The sequence below is a fragment of the Lynx canadensis genome, chromosome F1 (assembly GCF_007474595.2).
Source record: "Lynx canadensis isolate LIC74 chromosome F1, mLynCan4.pri.v2, whole genome shotgun sequence".
Taxonomy (NCBI): domain Eukaryota; kingdom Metazoa; phylum Chordata; class Mammalia; order Carnivora; family Felidae; genus Lynx; species Lynx canadensis.
Window position 1 is genome coordinate 32,736,729 of NC_044319.2, and position 15,727 is coordinate 32,752,455.

At 38.0% G+C, this 15,727-nt stretch overlaps 1 protein-coding gene across 1 annotated transcript in view; it reads right to left on the reverse strand.

The window, feature by feature from the left end:
* The window catches only part of SYT14 (synaptotagmin 14), a 142,434-nt gene that overhangs the window by 48,663 nt on the left and 78,044 nt on the right, over positions 1-15,727 (reverse strand). Inside the window, 2 exon segments of the mRNA XM_032591847.1 lie at positions 13,300-13,374; positions 13,376-13,750. Coding sequence (XP_032447738.1) covers positions 13,300-13,374; positions 13,376-13,750 — 450 coding nt within the window.

A 15,727-nucleotide genomic window follows, 5' to 3' on the forward strand; every position in this document is an offset into this window, starting at 1 on the left:
ATATCACTATGAGGTGGTCTTAGCTTGGAACCACTGAGTTTTCCAGAGAAGAAATCCATGATATTTACTGCCCGGATATAGTCACAAGCCTGGCACTATTCTTCATGCCAGAGAGAAATATAACTGCACTTTTTACTGGCTTGTAGTGGACTCTCACTTTTAATCCCTAGACTCATGCTATCCTCTGCTGTATCCTGAAGTAAGTATGGTTCTGCAGATCAGATCAATTCTCTCCTTCTATATGAACTTTTCACTAGATTTCCTCCCTTCTGCTCAATCAGCTGCCAGCCTCCATCCACACTGTTTTCCAGAACCTGATTGCTCACATCTGCTGATGCCTTCATTCCAGTTCTGTTTGAGCTTGTGGGAATAAATGTCAATGTGTGTGTGGTGTGTGTGGTGTGTGTGTGTGCTTATTTTTTTAACCAAGATACTATCATTTAAGTAAAGATTACAGGAAGAAGAGGAAAGAGACAAATGTGGTTAATCCACTATCTTTAACTCGAGGAATAAACTAACTATTCCTTGTATTTTCTTCTTGTACTGCCAGTTTAGACAAACTTGTTTAATATATACTAAGACTTGTCATACATTTAAGTTTTTTTAATTTTTTTTAACGTTTTATTTATTTTGAGACAGAGAGAGACAGAGCATGAATGGGGGAGGGGCAGAGAGAGAGGGAGACACAGAATCGGACGCAGGCTCCAGGCTCTGAGCCATCAGCCCAGAGCCCGACGCGGGGCTTGAACTCACGGACCGCGAGATTGTGACCCGAGCTGAAGTCGGATGCTCAGCCGACTGAGCCACCCAGGTGCCCCAAGTTTTTTAAGTCCAATAATATTTTATAAATTAAGAACCTGAATCAGAAATTGTGATAACTGGACAAAGCTAAGTATTTAGGAAAGACTTTGCTATGCAAATTTATTATTTAAATAAGATTTAAAAGAGAATGTTTATCCCGAGAGAGCAAATTTTTTTATACTTAAAAGCAAAACTTTACTTATAAATTACCGATATGCAATTATAATAATGTTAATCGTTAGATGATATTAATCATAGCAAATCTTTGTATGACATTTGGTTCACTATTATTCACTGCCCCTTGCTGTTGACATTACATGACTTGCTTTAGACCAGAGGTCAGCAAACTACATGCTCAAACTGAATGCTGCCTAGGGCCCATTTTTTTACAGCCAGCATGCAAGGAATGGGTTTACATTTTTAAAAAGGCATTCTAAAAAAAGAGAGAGAGAAAGAGAGAATATACAACAGAGGCCATTTGTGGCCTGTAAAACCTAAAAAAAATGAACTCTCTAGCACTTTATAGACAGTTTGCTGACCCTTGCTTTAGACACGGAAATTTCAGTGGAGGTGGCATGTGTTAATTTTGGGCAGAAGCTTTAAGGAACAGGGATTAGTTTGCTACGTCCTCTGACAACCCGCAAAGTTTCAGAGGTCTGGATCCCAGAGAGAAGACAAACGAAACAGAGCCATAACCAACCTACAATGGACACGCAGCACAGTGAAAAAGAAACCTTTGTTGTTTATAAGCCATTAAAGTTTCAGGGCTTTTGTCATCTCAGAATAACCTAGGCTAAACTGCCTCGTATGCTTGCTGATGTCATATGAGTTATCCAACATGACTGAAAATACGAAATTGCACTTGTTGGAAGAAGATTTATAATTCAGACTTTTTTTTTTACCTTTATTTTTGAGAGACAGAGACAGAGCACAAGTGGGGAGGGGCAGAGATAGAAGGAGACCCAGAATTCGAAGCAGGCTCCAGGCTCCGAGCTGTCAGCACAGAGCCCGATAGGGGGCTCAAACCCACGAACTGTGAGATCATGACCTGAAGTGAAGTCGGACGCTTAACTGACTGAGCCACCCAGGTGTCCCTATAATTCAACTTTCATGGGGGAGGGGAAAGACTTTTAAATAATTATTCAAAAATATATTCTAAAAAGTGGTATCTTTTTTTTTAAACGTTATTATTCCTTTTTGAGACAGAGAAGAGAGCATGAATGGGGGAGGGTCAGAGAGAGAGGGAGACACAGAATTGGAAGCAGGCTCCAGGCTCTGAGCTGTTAGCACAGAGCCTGACGCAGGGCTCGAACCCACAGACTGTGAGATCATGACCCAAGCCGAAGTCGGACGCTCAACCGACTGAGCCACGCGGGCACCCCTAAAAGTTGTATCTTAAAAACATTCAAGGCCTGAATTAGATTTAGCGACTTGTATTGTTGGATTAAATGCTTTTTACACTGTTGGATTAAAGGACTTTACCTTCCTCTTTTCCAGATTGCTAACATTCCTCCTCATTTTGAAACTTGAAAAACACAATATAATAATTTTTATTTATGGACTAGCACCAAATGAAGATTACTACTGACTTAGCACACTAAATTTATCCACACATAAATAAGACGAAATAAACCAAATCACTTAACAGTATCAAGGTCCTACTTTGTGCTAGATGATGATTTCAGTTCTGTACATGGTTTCTCTCCTTTACTTGCCGCACATATTCTGAGGCAGCCATCATTGCTACTAGCCCCTTTTACGAACAAATGAATGAATGAGGCACAGAGGGGCTGAGTACTCACCCAAGAACACAAATCAGGATGAACTGGGGAACCAAGATGTGAGGCCAGGGACTGCAGAGCCTCTGGGCTCCCAACCTGGATGCTATACCACCCACCCAAATACAAATGCACACTTTGTCTTGGATGTCTAACAATTTCGACATTAAAACTGTAGATTCCCACAACCCGGCAATTCTTTAGTCTTTTATGAAAAATCACAAATGAGTTAGTATAGAGAAAAAATTTTATAATGTGAATACAGCTTAAGGGATAATACCAGGGGCACCTGGGTAGCTCAGTCTTAAGGTTAAGTACCTGACTTCAGCTTAGGTCATGATTTCACGGTTCATGAGTTGAGCCCTGCATGGGGCTCTCTGCTGTCAGCATAGAGCCCTCTTTGGATCTTCTGTCCCCCTCTCTCTAGTCCTCCAGCCCCCCTAAATAAATATTGAAAAAAGGGACAATGCCGGCTTCATTTTAAAGAAAAATATACCCCCAAATTAAGCTGACTAATATGAAAAATGTACTTATAATACAGGCTATTTTCCATGAACTAGATAATATCTTATTGTTTGAAAATAAACCAAATTAGGGGCGCCTGGGTGGCGCAGTCGGTTAAGCGTCCGACTTCAGCCAGGTCACGATCTCGCGGTCCGTGAGTTCGAGCCCCGCGTCGGGCTCTGGGCTGATGGCTCAGAGCCTGGAGCCTGTTTCCGATTCTGTGTCTCCCTCTCTCTCTGCCCCTCCCCCGTTCATGCTCTGTCTCTCTCTGTCCCAAAAATAAATAAACGTTGAAAAAAAAAATTAAAAAAAATAAAAAAAAAAGAAAATAAACCAAATTAAAGTTCAATTAGCTCACTCTATTTTTATTGTAGATTATGGAAATATTAATATAATTTGATTATTATAAATTATATGCTTTGATGATATATCAGATAATTTAAAAATTATGTTGTACCAAACTTATTAAGTCTTTAGTTCCTAATCAGCAATACCAGCTTCTTCTACTAGAAAACATGCAATTGGTACCATTCTAGTCACCAGCTGCCCAAAGTGACAGACTATAAGAGGACCACTGTAACCGCTAGATAGATAGAGCTTATACGAACATTCTAGGTCTAAGACTAGACAAAGGAAAGATAAGACATTGTTTTTTTTGCAAGACAAGAGAGTATCTTATACAACGTTATTAATGGCAGAATGATTCATATTAATTAAGGATAATCTATTTTATTTCAGGTTAACAACTAGCATTTCTGGTCTACAAAGGTTTTCCCATAGTTCATCTCCTTACTCATCCCAAGCTTGTGAGGGAGTCAGGTCATATATTCCAGTCGTATCTCAGGCACTAGCATGTACACTATGGAGAATTAGGCTTTTCCCAAGAATAGCTTTGCATGCACAACCCTTAAAAATGTGCATTTCCCTTGAGCAGGAGCTTCCAGTAATGAATAAGCACACAACGTATGTGCAGGACTATGCTCATTTTCAGTGACAGAAATCATTTAAATATATCTGCCTAATAGGAACAGCGTCAGGAACTGATATTCAGGCTTATCATGTACTATCAGTTTTGACCAGAATTATTCTTTGCTCTGAGTAGAATTAAGTAAAATGTAACTGTCAAATGGATATTTTTTTCTGGCTCCTAACAGGTCCCTACAGAGTCCATAGAACAAATGTAATGATTAGACTGAAACTCACTAATATAGATTTCCTTCAACTAATTTTTAAAAATTCATTTCTTCTGTCCTAGGCCTGCATTCAGTATTTAAGGTCATATTCCACCATAAGAACATAGATGCATCAACTACAAAACTGCTTCTTTTCTACACTAAATTTCAAGTTTTCTGGTGAAAAAAACATTTTTGTAATTAGGATTTTTCAGCTCTCTTTAAATTCACACTCTATGCCTAAATAGGCATTACTCTGAAGGTAGCATTAAACTCTATCAACTTCAAAATAAATGTCACAGCAGATAAATCCACAGCTCTTTTGGGAGACACATCTTCAATACTAATTCAGATGAAAAGACTATAAACAATATAATTACCACTGGTTGGTTTCTAAAATATATTCTGATAAAATACATTTTTATATCTACCATGTTTCAAAATTAGAAACCATTTTAATAATTTTTCCAGTAAGAACCTACTATTGAAATTATCTGTCAAGATTTTAAATGTGAAAATCCTAAAATTAAGATTTGGGTTTTGAAACAGATTTGCCCACTGGATACTGCCCTGTTATTTAATACGAACATGATAGGGGAAAATGACTAAGAAGAAATTAAATGTTGCTTCTGTTTGCTATTTCTTTATCTGTAAAAGGTAGGCCTCAAGAATAACCTCACTCAATGTTATTATTCATTATCAGCCACCCACCACATGACCAATAAGCCCAGTGGATATAACTATTCTATTATTGTGCAACAACCCAGGAAAAAGGGAATTGTTCATGGTAAGTAGTAAAGTGCACCTGTAAAGGAAAGTAGGTATAGCTTCTGGTTGGTATTAGTGAAAAAGGCATGCATTCAGGGTGTCTAGCATCTAGACGCTCCAAATGAAAACTTTTTAAAAATAATGGTCACTATTTATAATTTGAACTATTTATAATTTACAGGAACTTTCCAAATGTTCCTGTAAAGAACACTATTTTATCCCCTCTTGCTCTATTTAATGCACTTTAGAGTGTTCTTAATTATAGAATATGCTGTCCTCTAAACCTAAATTTATCTGTCATCATCTTTCATCCACTCTAAATTGATCAAATAGTACTGTCTTTCCATAAAGCATTTGTTAATTTCTCTCATTAGTAGCGCAAACAATTGAAATCAGTATGTTGGAAGAGTTAATTGCATAAGATAAAATACGGCAGAAAAGGAAAATAATACCTGTACTTTATGCTTATTTCTTCAATTTTCTGGCTCATTTTTGAAAAAATAATACAAGAGCGAAGTACAGGCTGGTCCTCAGTAGTGTATCGTTTAGCACATGGAGGCTTCAACTCAATGAATCCTAGGTGAGTTGTTTGCTGTTCCCTATACTCGATATGCAGAACAAACAGTTTTAGCTACTAAGATTCCATTTTTTCCCACTCAAATTTTTCTGCATGTTCAAATTTCTTGAGACGTAGGATCTAAACTTGACTTCTTTTGACCCTGTAAACTAAGAATCTGATTTAAACAAAAAGATTCCTTTTGTTTTCTAATTTAGATTCTCTTTCACTGAAAAGATTTATCTAATAACAATTCTTCCCAGACTAGAGCTATTCCTCTCTACTGATAATATATGCTTACCTACTCTGAATAACTGTCTCTAAATAGGTCTGTAACTATTTAGTTTTACACTAAAGTGAGCCATGACTCATACTGGTGTTATTGTCTAGGGAACTGAATTATACACAGCAACTTTCTCCTTCACGTAGTAATTTTTAACTGTGATCATTAGTTTATTATGAAGCTCTATTTTTAATTGCTTTAGGATTAAGGAGTGTAATGTACATTTTCTAAATGTAGATTCTTCACAATGGTAGTATGTGAATGTCGTGAATATGAAAACAGGTGAAGCTAAGTTTTAGAAGACACTTGCTAATAATACAGACTAAAGTATGATTCTTAGGAGGACACACATTTCAATTACAGAGTATAAGTAATAATTTACCTGTCTTAAAAATAACAGTCACAGTATAAATATCAAACTAAATTAATTCAATCTATTAACAAAAGATAGGCTATTTTTGAGACACAGGAATTTAAGAATTATAGGTTCTAGAGTACCTAAAAGAAGATCATCACTTTAGTAAGTCATAAGGAAGTCTGAAGACTGTGGCATTATACTCTTGAATGGGAAATTACATAAGCATATATGTCTCTAGTTGATTATTATTTAAAAATAAAACACTCTGTGATGTGTTTCCTATTTAATTACCCTACGAGTATACTCACTGGATTCTAAATCATAAAAGATTCCTAACAGGGCTGTTTTGATACCTAGCAGGGAATAATGAAATAGACCTTAGTAAGAATTTTTAAATGATTAGGCTTACCTGAACATGTTGATGAATCAATTTAATAGGTATTCACTGAATACCTATGTTCTAGGTTCTACGAAAAGTAAGTATAACTAAAAACCATACAAATCAAACACACACAGTCTCTATTCTTAAAGTATTTAAAATCTAGAAGGGCACAGAACAAGGTCAATAACAAGAAAACCTATGACTAGCCACAAAAAACAAGCATCAGAGGCAACAAGTCAGAAATAATAGGTACCACATGCACCTACTCATCCATCCATCCATTTAACATTCATACAGCAATAACCACTACTAGATATTTGGTATACAAAGATAGATAAGATTGGGGCACGTGGGTGGCTCAGTCGGTTGAGCAGCTGACTTTGGCTGAGGTCATGATCTCACGGTTTGTGAGTTCCAGCCCCAGTGCAGAGCCTGCTTTGGATGGATCCTCTGTCCCCTCTCTCTCTGCCCCTCCTCCACTCATGCTCACACTCTCTCTCTCTCTCAAAACTAAACATTTAAAAAACAAAGATAAGATCAACTAATTTAAAATTTATATTAGAAACCAACGTAACAAATTTCTATAAAGATGGGATTTCAATTAGACTTTATATAAAATCTGAGATTTAATAGATTCAAATTATAATTGGGTTTGACATTTCAGAGCAACCTAAATGAAGGCAAATCCCTGATGATATTGGCTACGTCTTTTACTTTAAGACATTAGTTCCTTCTTTTCTGAATCTCTTCACTATGCCTTCTGGTACTCCTGATCTATGATAACTCCTCCCGAACTTTAGGTTCTTCTATGAACCCCCCATGCTTTACTTCAACCAAAATCCAATTCTTCCCTGAGGATACATCATCCTCTGCAGACTTATCCATCCTGGTTATTCCCTCATACCTGAAATGCCTTAGGGTCAAAAGCAAAGTTCTCCGCTGCTTTCTCAAACATTCTTCCTCTGAATTTATAGACAAGAAACTATTTTCTTAAGGCTGATATCATCCTGTCTTCATAGATAGTCTGTCCTGGGCATTTCCTTTGCATTCCTCAAGAACAATAACCTTTCATTCAATCTTCTTTTGTACTTTAATTTCTGCCAGGATCTTTTGTGACTCAGTGTGCAGGTGGATAAGCCAGCCACCAAGAACCTGGCCTCTCCTGACCACTATCCATCTCCGGCGATTGTGCCTCTTATTCTATCTCAGATACTCACCTCTGGACCCTTGTCGTCCATCATGAAATTAACTGAAAGCAGTCTCCTCTCTCACTACATTCCCCTGTCATTCCACACTTCTTCAACTCCTCCTGTCTCATCTGTTCCTTGATATCCTTGGGATTTTCAGTCGACCAGCCTTTCTCCTTCCACTGCCTATCAGTCCCTTTCTAGCTTTACTTCCATCTTTCTTCAACTGAGATTTCACGGTCCACAATTTAAACACATTCTTAAAATACTCTTAACATTTTTGCCTCTCATCATCCCAAATGTATTGGTTAACCCCCATTTTCAATTTGTTCCCTGATTACTGTACATCATCACTGATTACATCGTTGGCATCAGTATTCAAAAAAAATTTTTTAATGTTTTATTTATTTTGAGAGGGGGAGAGAGAGACAAAGTGCGAGCAGGGGAGGGGCAGAGAGAGAGGGAGGCACAGAATCAGAAGCAGGCTCCAGGCTCTGAGCTGTCAGCACAGAGTCAGACACTTAATCGGATGAGCCACCCAGGCACCCCATTGGCATTAGTATTTAAGTGTGCCCATGTTTCTCCTAACCTCAAAACATCTTTCCTAAAGTCCTCTTCCTTCCTACTTCCATAGCCCAAATTGGCTTAAAAGTTGTTCCCATGATTACCACTCTAGTTTGGATTCTGCCTACCCTCTACCCTATCCAAATTGGTCCTGCTAAGGCTACCCATTACCTGAATATCCTGAATTCAATGAGCAGTTAGTTTTCTTTTTCTTTTAATGTTAATTTGTTTTTGAGAGAGACAGAGACAGAGAAACAGAGCATGGGCAGGGGAGAGGCAGAGAGAGAGGGGAGACACAAACCCACAAAGTGGGCTCCAAGTTCCGTGCTGTCAGCACAAAGCCGGACACAGGGCTTGAACTCACGAACTGTGAGATCATACCATGAGTTGAAGTCAGGTGCTCAACCAACTGAGCCACCCAGGAGCCCCTCAATGAGCAGTTTTCAATACTAGATAATTGGTTCCATTAGTAGCATCTGACAAAGTTAAATTATTCCTTCCTTCATAACTGATTCTTGGCTCTTGGGATATTTTAGTATTTCTTTCTTCCTACCTTACCCTCCTTTCTTCCTCCAGTCTTTAAGTCTAGGAGTTCCTGAGGATCTCCTTCCCTCGAAGACAAGCCCACCCACTCCCACGTCTACTTACTATAGATGCTATGCATTCACACAGAAATATGACATGGAGCCAGACTGAATGGAACACAGATGTCAAGGGCACATGTTAAGCGCCCTCTATTGCTAAAGCTTAAGTTTCAACACACTTTCTTGCGGTAGAAGTCCAAATGAGCTCAGCTGGATCCTCTACTTAGGGTCTCATGAGACTGAAATCAAAGTTTCAGCTGGGCTGGCTATTATCTGGAGGCTCTGGCCAAGAATCTACTTCTAAGCTCATTCAAGGTGGTAGCTGAATTCAGTGCTTTGCAGCTATAGGAATGAAGTCCCCATTTCCTAGCTGGTCACACTGCATACATTATGCTAGTTAAATAGTGTCTGTATAGGAAGGGTTGTGAGAGAAAGAACAAAGTCTCATTATTAATAAATCATAATAAAAATCTAATATTAATTAAGAATCTAGTAGCTGAATGAGAAATACAACTGGAATTAAGAAAGGGGGAGAGGTGGGGTGCCTGGGTGGCTCAGTCGGTTGTGTGCCTGACTTTGGCTCAGGTCATAATTTCACTGTGAATTCGAGCCCCGCATTGGGCTCTTTGCTGACAGCTCAGAGCCTGGAGCTTGCTTTGGATTCTGTGTCTCCCTCTCTCTCTGCCCCTTCCCTGTTCGTGCTCTGTCTCTCTCTCTCAAAAAAAAAAAAAAAAAATTTTAAAAAGTGGGGGGGAGATGCCATTCCAGGCAACTGTTACACAGAGTAATATGGCGTTAAAGATGCAGGTGAAGAAAGTAGCTGGGGTTATATACCAGGAAAGAGTGCCATATGAACAAAGATGAGTACATGAGAAAAGTTCCAGTAAGAGGGGTACACCGGGGCAGGAAGGGTAACTGATAACATTCTAGCTGTTGAGTCTGGCTTCAGAGATGACTAAAACAACTAAATAATAAACCATATGGCTATTTCAACATTTGTCAGTCAGGGTTCTTATCTGAAAACACTGGAAACTAACATTAAATGGAAGAGTAATTTATTAAGGGAATCAGGATGACTAGAGAATAGGCTTATGGGTACGCTTCTCAAGAACAAAAACTAAAACTACGCTGCAGAACTGGCCCGGTGAGGAAATTGTGCCACTGCTCCCCATGGACACTCATGTGCCAAGGTCTCTTCTCTCCTGCAACAGCCACTGTCTAGCACACATCATATTCTGCACCAGCAAAACTAATTCAGAATTACTATGGACTCTGAGTATCAGATTCCTCCACCATCAGCCCATGCAAACATGATGTGAGTGCAGCCCCTGCTTCTCTGTTCAGTCTGTACTGAGGTTTCCTGGACAGGAATAGGACTAGAGCGCCTCGCGAGCGTGGCTCTGCCCGAGTTACCAGTCAGGCTGGGAAAGTGAACTTGCCCTCAGGGAGGTGGGACTATTAGTTGGGACTTTCTCAGACATTAGAAGACAGTTGAAAATATATGGAGGAGTGAGAAACCATAATAAATATCCAAACAAAATGTCATATATTTAGCACAGCAAATGCATCTAAATTCCACCCATTTCTGTTCTTACCTAATGCCTTTCCCAAAATATATTAGTAGAATCATAATATCAGAGATAGATGGGACATTTGGTTTAATTCCCTCATTTTACTATTAAGAAACCTGATGCCCAAAGTGATTAGATAATTTATCCAAAGTTACAGCCACAGCTAGTTAGTACAAAGGACTCATGCTTTCAACTCTGTATGTTTTCTATCATTCAGTGATCAAACTGAATCTTTATCTTAAAGTTCAACTTAAATTCTACCCTCAGGGAAACTCAGGGTTTAGTTCTCAGTCATCCGGTGATAGTGATCACTTTTTCTCTCAATCTACTGATTTGGTCAGTTCCTGAATATAAAGTTAAATTTCTATTGTAGAATTCTGTTTTTCTATTATTACCCATGAAAGTAAACTGTTATTAAACTGCAAATATGTTTAATCATAGTATATCAATTTTGAATCTTAAAACTGTCCTTTACCTAAAGGCTAATTAATATTCTTGCAACGACATCAAGTAATTATTCAACAGCTACAAGAATAAATTGTTTAATTATGAGAACTTCTCACTCATTTATTATTACTCTTATAAATTAAAGCTAAAATCACCCATTGTAATCTATAATCACATGATTTTTCTATACGGTTAGTATCAAAACTTAAGCAAAGAGAACATAAACACTGTAGCACATACAGAACACAAACATTCTAGAGTATTTTATTGTCATGACAAGACAACTGATAGAATTATGAGTCTTGACCTCAAATTGTGGTGTGCTAAATTGTTTTGGCACAGAAGCCAAAATATTTTGGATTTGGAGAAGGTGGAACGGGAAAGATGGAAAGAGAGAGGAACAATTAAACACAGGCAGTAAATCTGAAAAGGGTGGCAGTGTAGAGAAAAAATTCTCCCAGAGCAGTGGACAGTTCTAGTCAGATTCTTAGAAGCTATTTGTCTAGCACTTTTTTCTTTTTGGGAACATGCTTCAGAAATTTACTGTACTGGTTGTCAGAAATATAGAATCAAGGACTACAAGCCAATACATGTAATGTAGGTATATACAGAAATAATTTAGTTGGACCAGAGATGAAACCATATTATTTTCTGTTGCTTCATTTTGTTTGTGAAATGAATATAATTAACACAGAGTTGGAAATGGATCATTTGAAATAAATAAATACAAAATACATACCTCATGATGATACGGTCATTCTCTTCCAATTTAAAATCAGGTATATTTCTCTATAAGAATGTGTTTTCACAGATTAACTAGTCATCACTCAGACCAAATCATGAAAAAGTTTACAATCCTATTAAGAACTGCCACGGGGCGCCTGGGTGGCGCAGTCGGTTAAGCGTCCGACTTCAGCCAGGTCACGATCTCGCGGTCCGTGAGTTCGAGCCCCGCGTCAGGCTCTGGGCTGACGGCTCAGAGCCCGGAGCCTGTTCGGATTCTGTGTCTCCCCTCTCTCTCTGCCCCTCCCCCGTTCATGCTCTGTCTCTCTCTGTCCCAAAAATAAATAAAACGTTGAAAAAAAAAAAAAAAAAGAACTGCCAAATATTCAATTTTATAAAAAAACTGCTTTTCCACTCTGAATACTGCCTGGACTTCTTTTCTCTCTCCTCTGATAAACTGCTGATATTATATTTTTAAAGGGATATTTCCCACAGTGGTAATTCTGCAATTTAAAATTGTAACAAGTTATCAATAAAGGCTAAACAGTATCCTACAACCCGCAGGGATACACTATACTACTATGGCCTTTGGTTTTAAAAATGTTGAAATCATCCAGCTGAAATGGTATGGTGAAAAAAAAAATCTAATGTGAATGAGGGTCCTATAAGATCAAATGCTTCCTGGTATAAATTCTCTGATCTTGAACTTATGCTTCCACCCTTTAAAAGCTTAAAAACAACCCTCAAATATTATACCTGTATTTAAAAATAAACATCCATTCTAAAATCTCTGTATTTATATTATAAAAATGCTTTTAATTCAATATAGTAGAGAGGAATAAATACAATTTGTAATTTACACTTACAGCATATCACAGATTTTCTCATAATCTAAACAACTATGTGACATAATGTATCTCCGGTTTAAAGAAGCAGGTCAACTCTCCTGGATTTGCAATGTCTTGCAGGAATTTAGTTAAAAATATGGAGGGAGAGAGGGAGAGAGACTTATATGTGATCAGAACCTGGAGCAAAAAAAGGGGAAAAGGGATAATAGCTCATAGACGAAACTGAAGTATTCTCCCCAAACTACTGCAAAACCTTGTTTAGAAAGGGTACAGAGTATACAAGGCCAGATTTTCTTTTGAACTTTTAAAAATAATTTCATAGCAGTTCTGGAAAGATAATTAGCCATGACTGGGCAGCAGTACATATTCTATAAAAGCAAATGATTTCTGTGGCATATTAAATAAGATACGGGGCTAGATCTTACTGTACCACTTAGTTTTAACCTGGAAAGGAACAATAAAATCTGCATGGAGTTCGTTTGATGTCATAATCAACCATCTAATAAATATTAACACAGGAACAAATGTGTAAGACATTGGACTGGACTCTGTGAAGGACTAAATAAAATACATTAAGTCACATATAATCTTCAGGGCAAACTTTTCTAGAATGAGAAAAAATTAGACCTATCCAGGCTAAGAAATTTGTAAAGGCATGATTATTGCATTTAAAAAAGACTGAAAAAGTGGCTGGACTGATAATGGATTTAAAAACTCTCTACGTTATATATCACGACATAAAGCACAGTCAGGCTATTTGATCAGATACTCACAGAATGATTGTAAGAAGGTTCCAATATCACAGGTAGTGACATTTTCCCTTGAAGATTCAATTTCGTCAAATAAAAAAATCTTTTCCCCCACAATCTTTTCCTTTTTCATACGGTGCACACCATACAGTCTAAACCGAACTGCGTAATTTCCAATCATCTCGGATTCAACATGATTGAACTTGAATGTCTCTGTGAAGACAGGGCATGGTCCTCTCTGGATGCTGGTTTTTGCTCTCTGCTTCTTTATAGGTAGAAGAACAAGGTGTACTTGCCATGAGTTGCCACCTGTCCTGTTATATGTTGGGATATCGGTGACAGCTGTCACTGTTACCAGAAGCTTCTGTTCTTGTGAGTCATAGTCAAAAGTCACATCCAGTGTGCCATATTTAGCTTCTGGCTCAGGATCAAAAGGTTTGGGAAGCTGTGAAGATGATCCTTGAGCTGACATATCCTAAGAAAAGCAAATTCAAATGTTTTCAGTTTTTAACTCTAGTATATAATCGAGCATGTAAATAAACATCTGATACTGCTTTAGGAGGAGGATGTGAAAACTGTCACAAAGAAGGTAATAATAAGTAACAGTCAACTACGATCCAAAGCTACTCCACAAGGGCAGAGGAGTAAACGTGGTAGGTTAAACTCAAAAGCTTATCATAATACAGACAAAGAATTTAGTATTCCCCATCACAATTTTGAGAAAGTTGTATATGTTTTATAATTAAAAATACATGCTTCAAGATGTATCTCTCTTCCTTTGTAGGAAACTACTAAATTGCACTTTCAACATTATAAACAATGCAACTGACAGCTCAATATTAGGCTGGATAGAAAGATAATGAATACAAGCATAATGCCATTGAAAAATTTGGTCCCATTTGGAAAGTTTGTTCTAAAACACCCCATCTGTAACAGAGTGTAAGCACCCTGAGGCTTGGAAATCAAGGAAATGGGAAATATGAAAGTATAATACAGAGGCCTCAAAATACTTGTGGCCAATACTTATTTTCCATAACACATACATTATTACACTTTAATTTTTAACCTCAATTTAAAACTACGTATTATTTTCTGAGGTTACTTACTGTTGAAAATCGCTGACTACACATTCAAAACTTCCAGAAAGACCAAACTGTACATTTTAATGATGAGGCTGGAAGAAGCTGTACCTGTTTTACCCAGAATTGTCTCAAATTCCTGCCAGCCTAAGTCCCTGGAATGTAACAAAAGGGTTGGCTACTTACCGACTGTGCCAAACCCAGGTCTCTGACCTTTCAACGACACCACTTTGTCCCTTCAAGCATTTTAACAAGTTTTAAACATCTTAAAATGATGGGCATTTTAAAATGTGGACCAATTTTATAATTTTCTGCTTCTGAACGTGTCCTTGGTGCCTATGGTAGCAGCCACTCCTACTAGTCCCATTCTTCCCTTTTTGCATTTCTGAGAAGGGCTACCAGAGTTGAGGCAGAAACACACTGTCCCGAAAGACACTGCCCTTCAAAACTTTACTTGTGGCAGCTATGCTCATGAGACTTGGCTTTGGTCAGTGGGAGGCAAGCAGAGTTATGTCTGAAACATCCAGATTAGGTTTATAGAGGAAATTACTTGACCTTCACTCTCTTTTTTTCTCAGGCTTCCCACCAGTAGATACGCAGGTAGGATGGGTGGCTCTGCTTGGACCATGTGGACTAAGACAAATACTCCAGGGGACGGCAGAGTGACAAAAAAAACAAACTTCCGCCCTGCCCGCCCTCCCCCCACCAAGCCCTGAATGATGTAGAGCGAAGCCACCTACTCCCCTAGGACTGTCGTTAAATGAGAGACATCTTCTGTGGTTTTTAGCCAATCATATTGGGCTCTTGTTAAAGACAGTCTGAACCAACAACTCTAACTGATTGTAACATAACCATAGTGCCAGGACTGTCTTTGGTTGGGGACGACATCAGCCAGAGAACCAACAATACTCAGGTCTTTTACCATATAATCTTACATGTTCTACCCATGGGTGACCCTGGTTGATACCATGTATGAAAAAAACAAGAAGAATGAAGAACAACACGTAGGAGAGGGAACAGACTCTTAGAGAGAGATTCGAGCTTTTTTTTTTAAACTGAATATGATGAATCTCAGGATAAACATATTTCCTATTCTGTTCAGAAAAACTTGACCCATCATAGAAGCAAAATGGTGAATTTTAACGTAGTGCCACTTCATAATTGGCAATCAAGATGATTAATTACATGGCTTGAATTTTTCAATTAAATACTTTCTAAAAATAGTTATCATACTAAGCTAAGAGGTTTACAAGCAAGTAAAAAATTTCATAACGTCCCAGAGAGGGTTAAAAGGGTGGACCTTTATAGACAAAAATTACTATTTGTGTTCTCTAAACAGGCTACTAGAAAATAATCTCTCCTTTCAAGGTGTC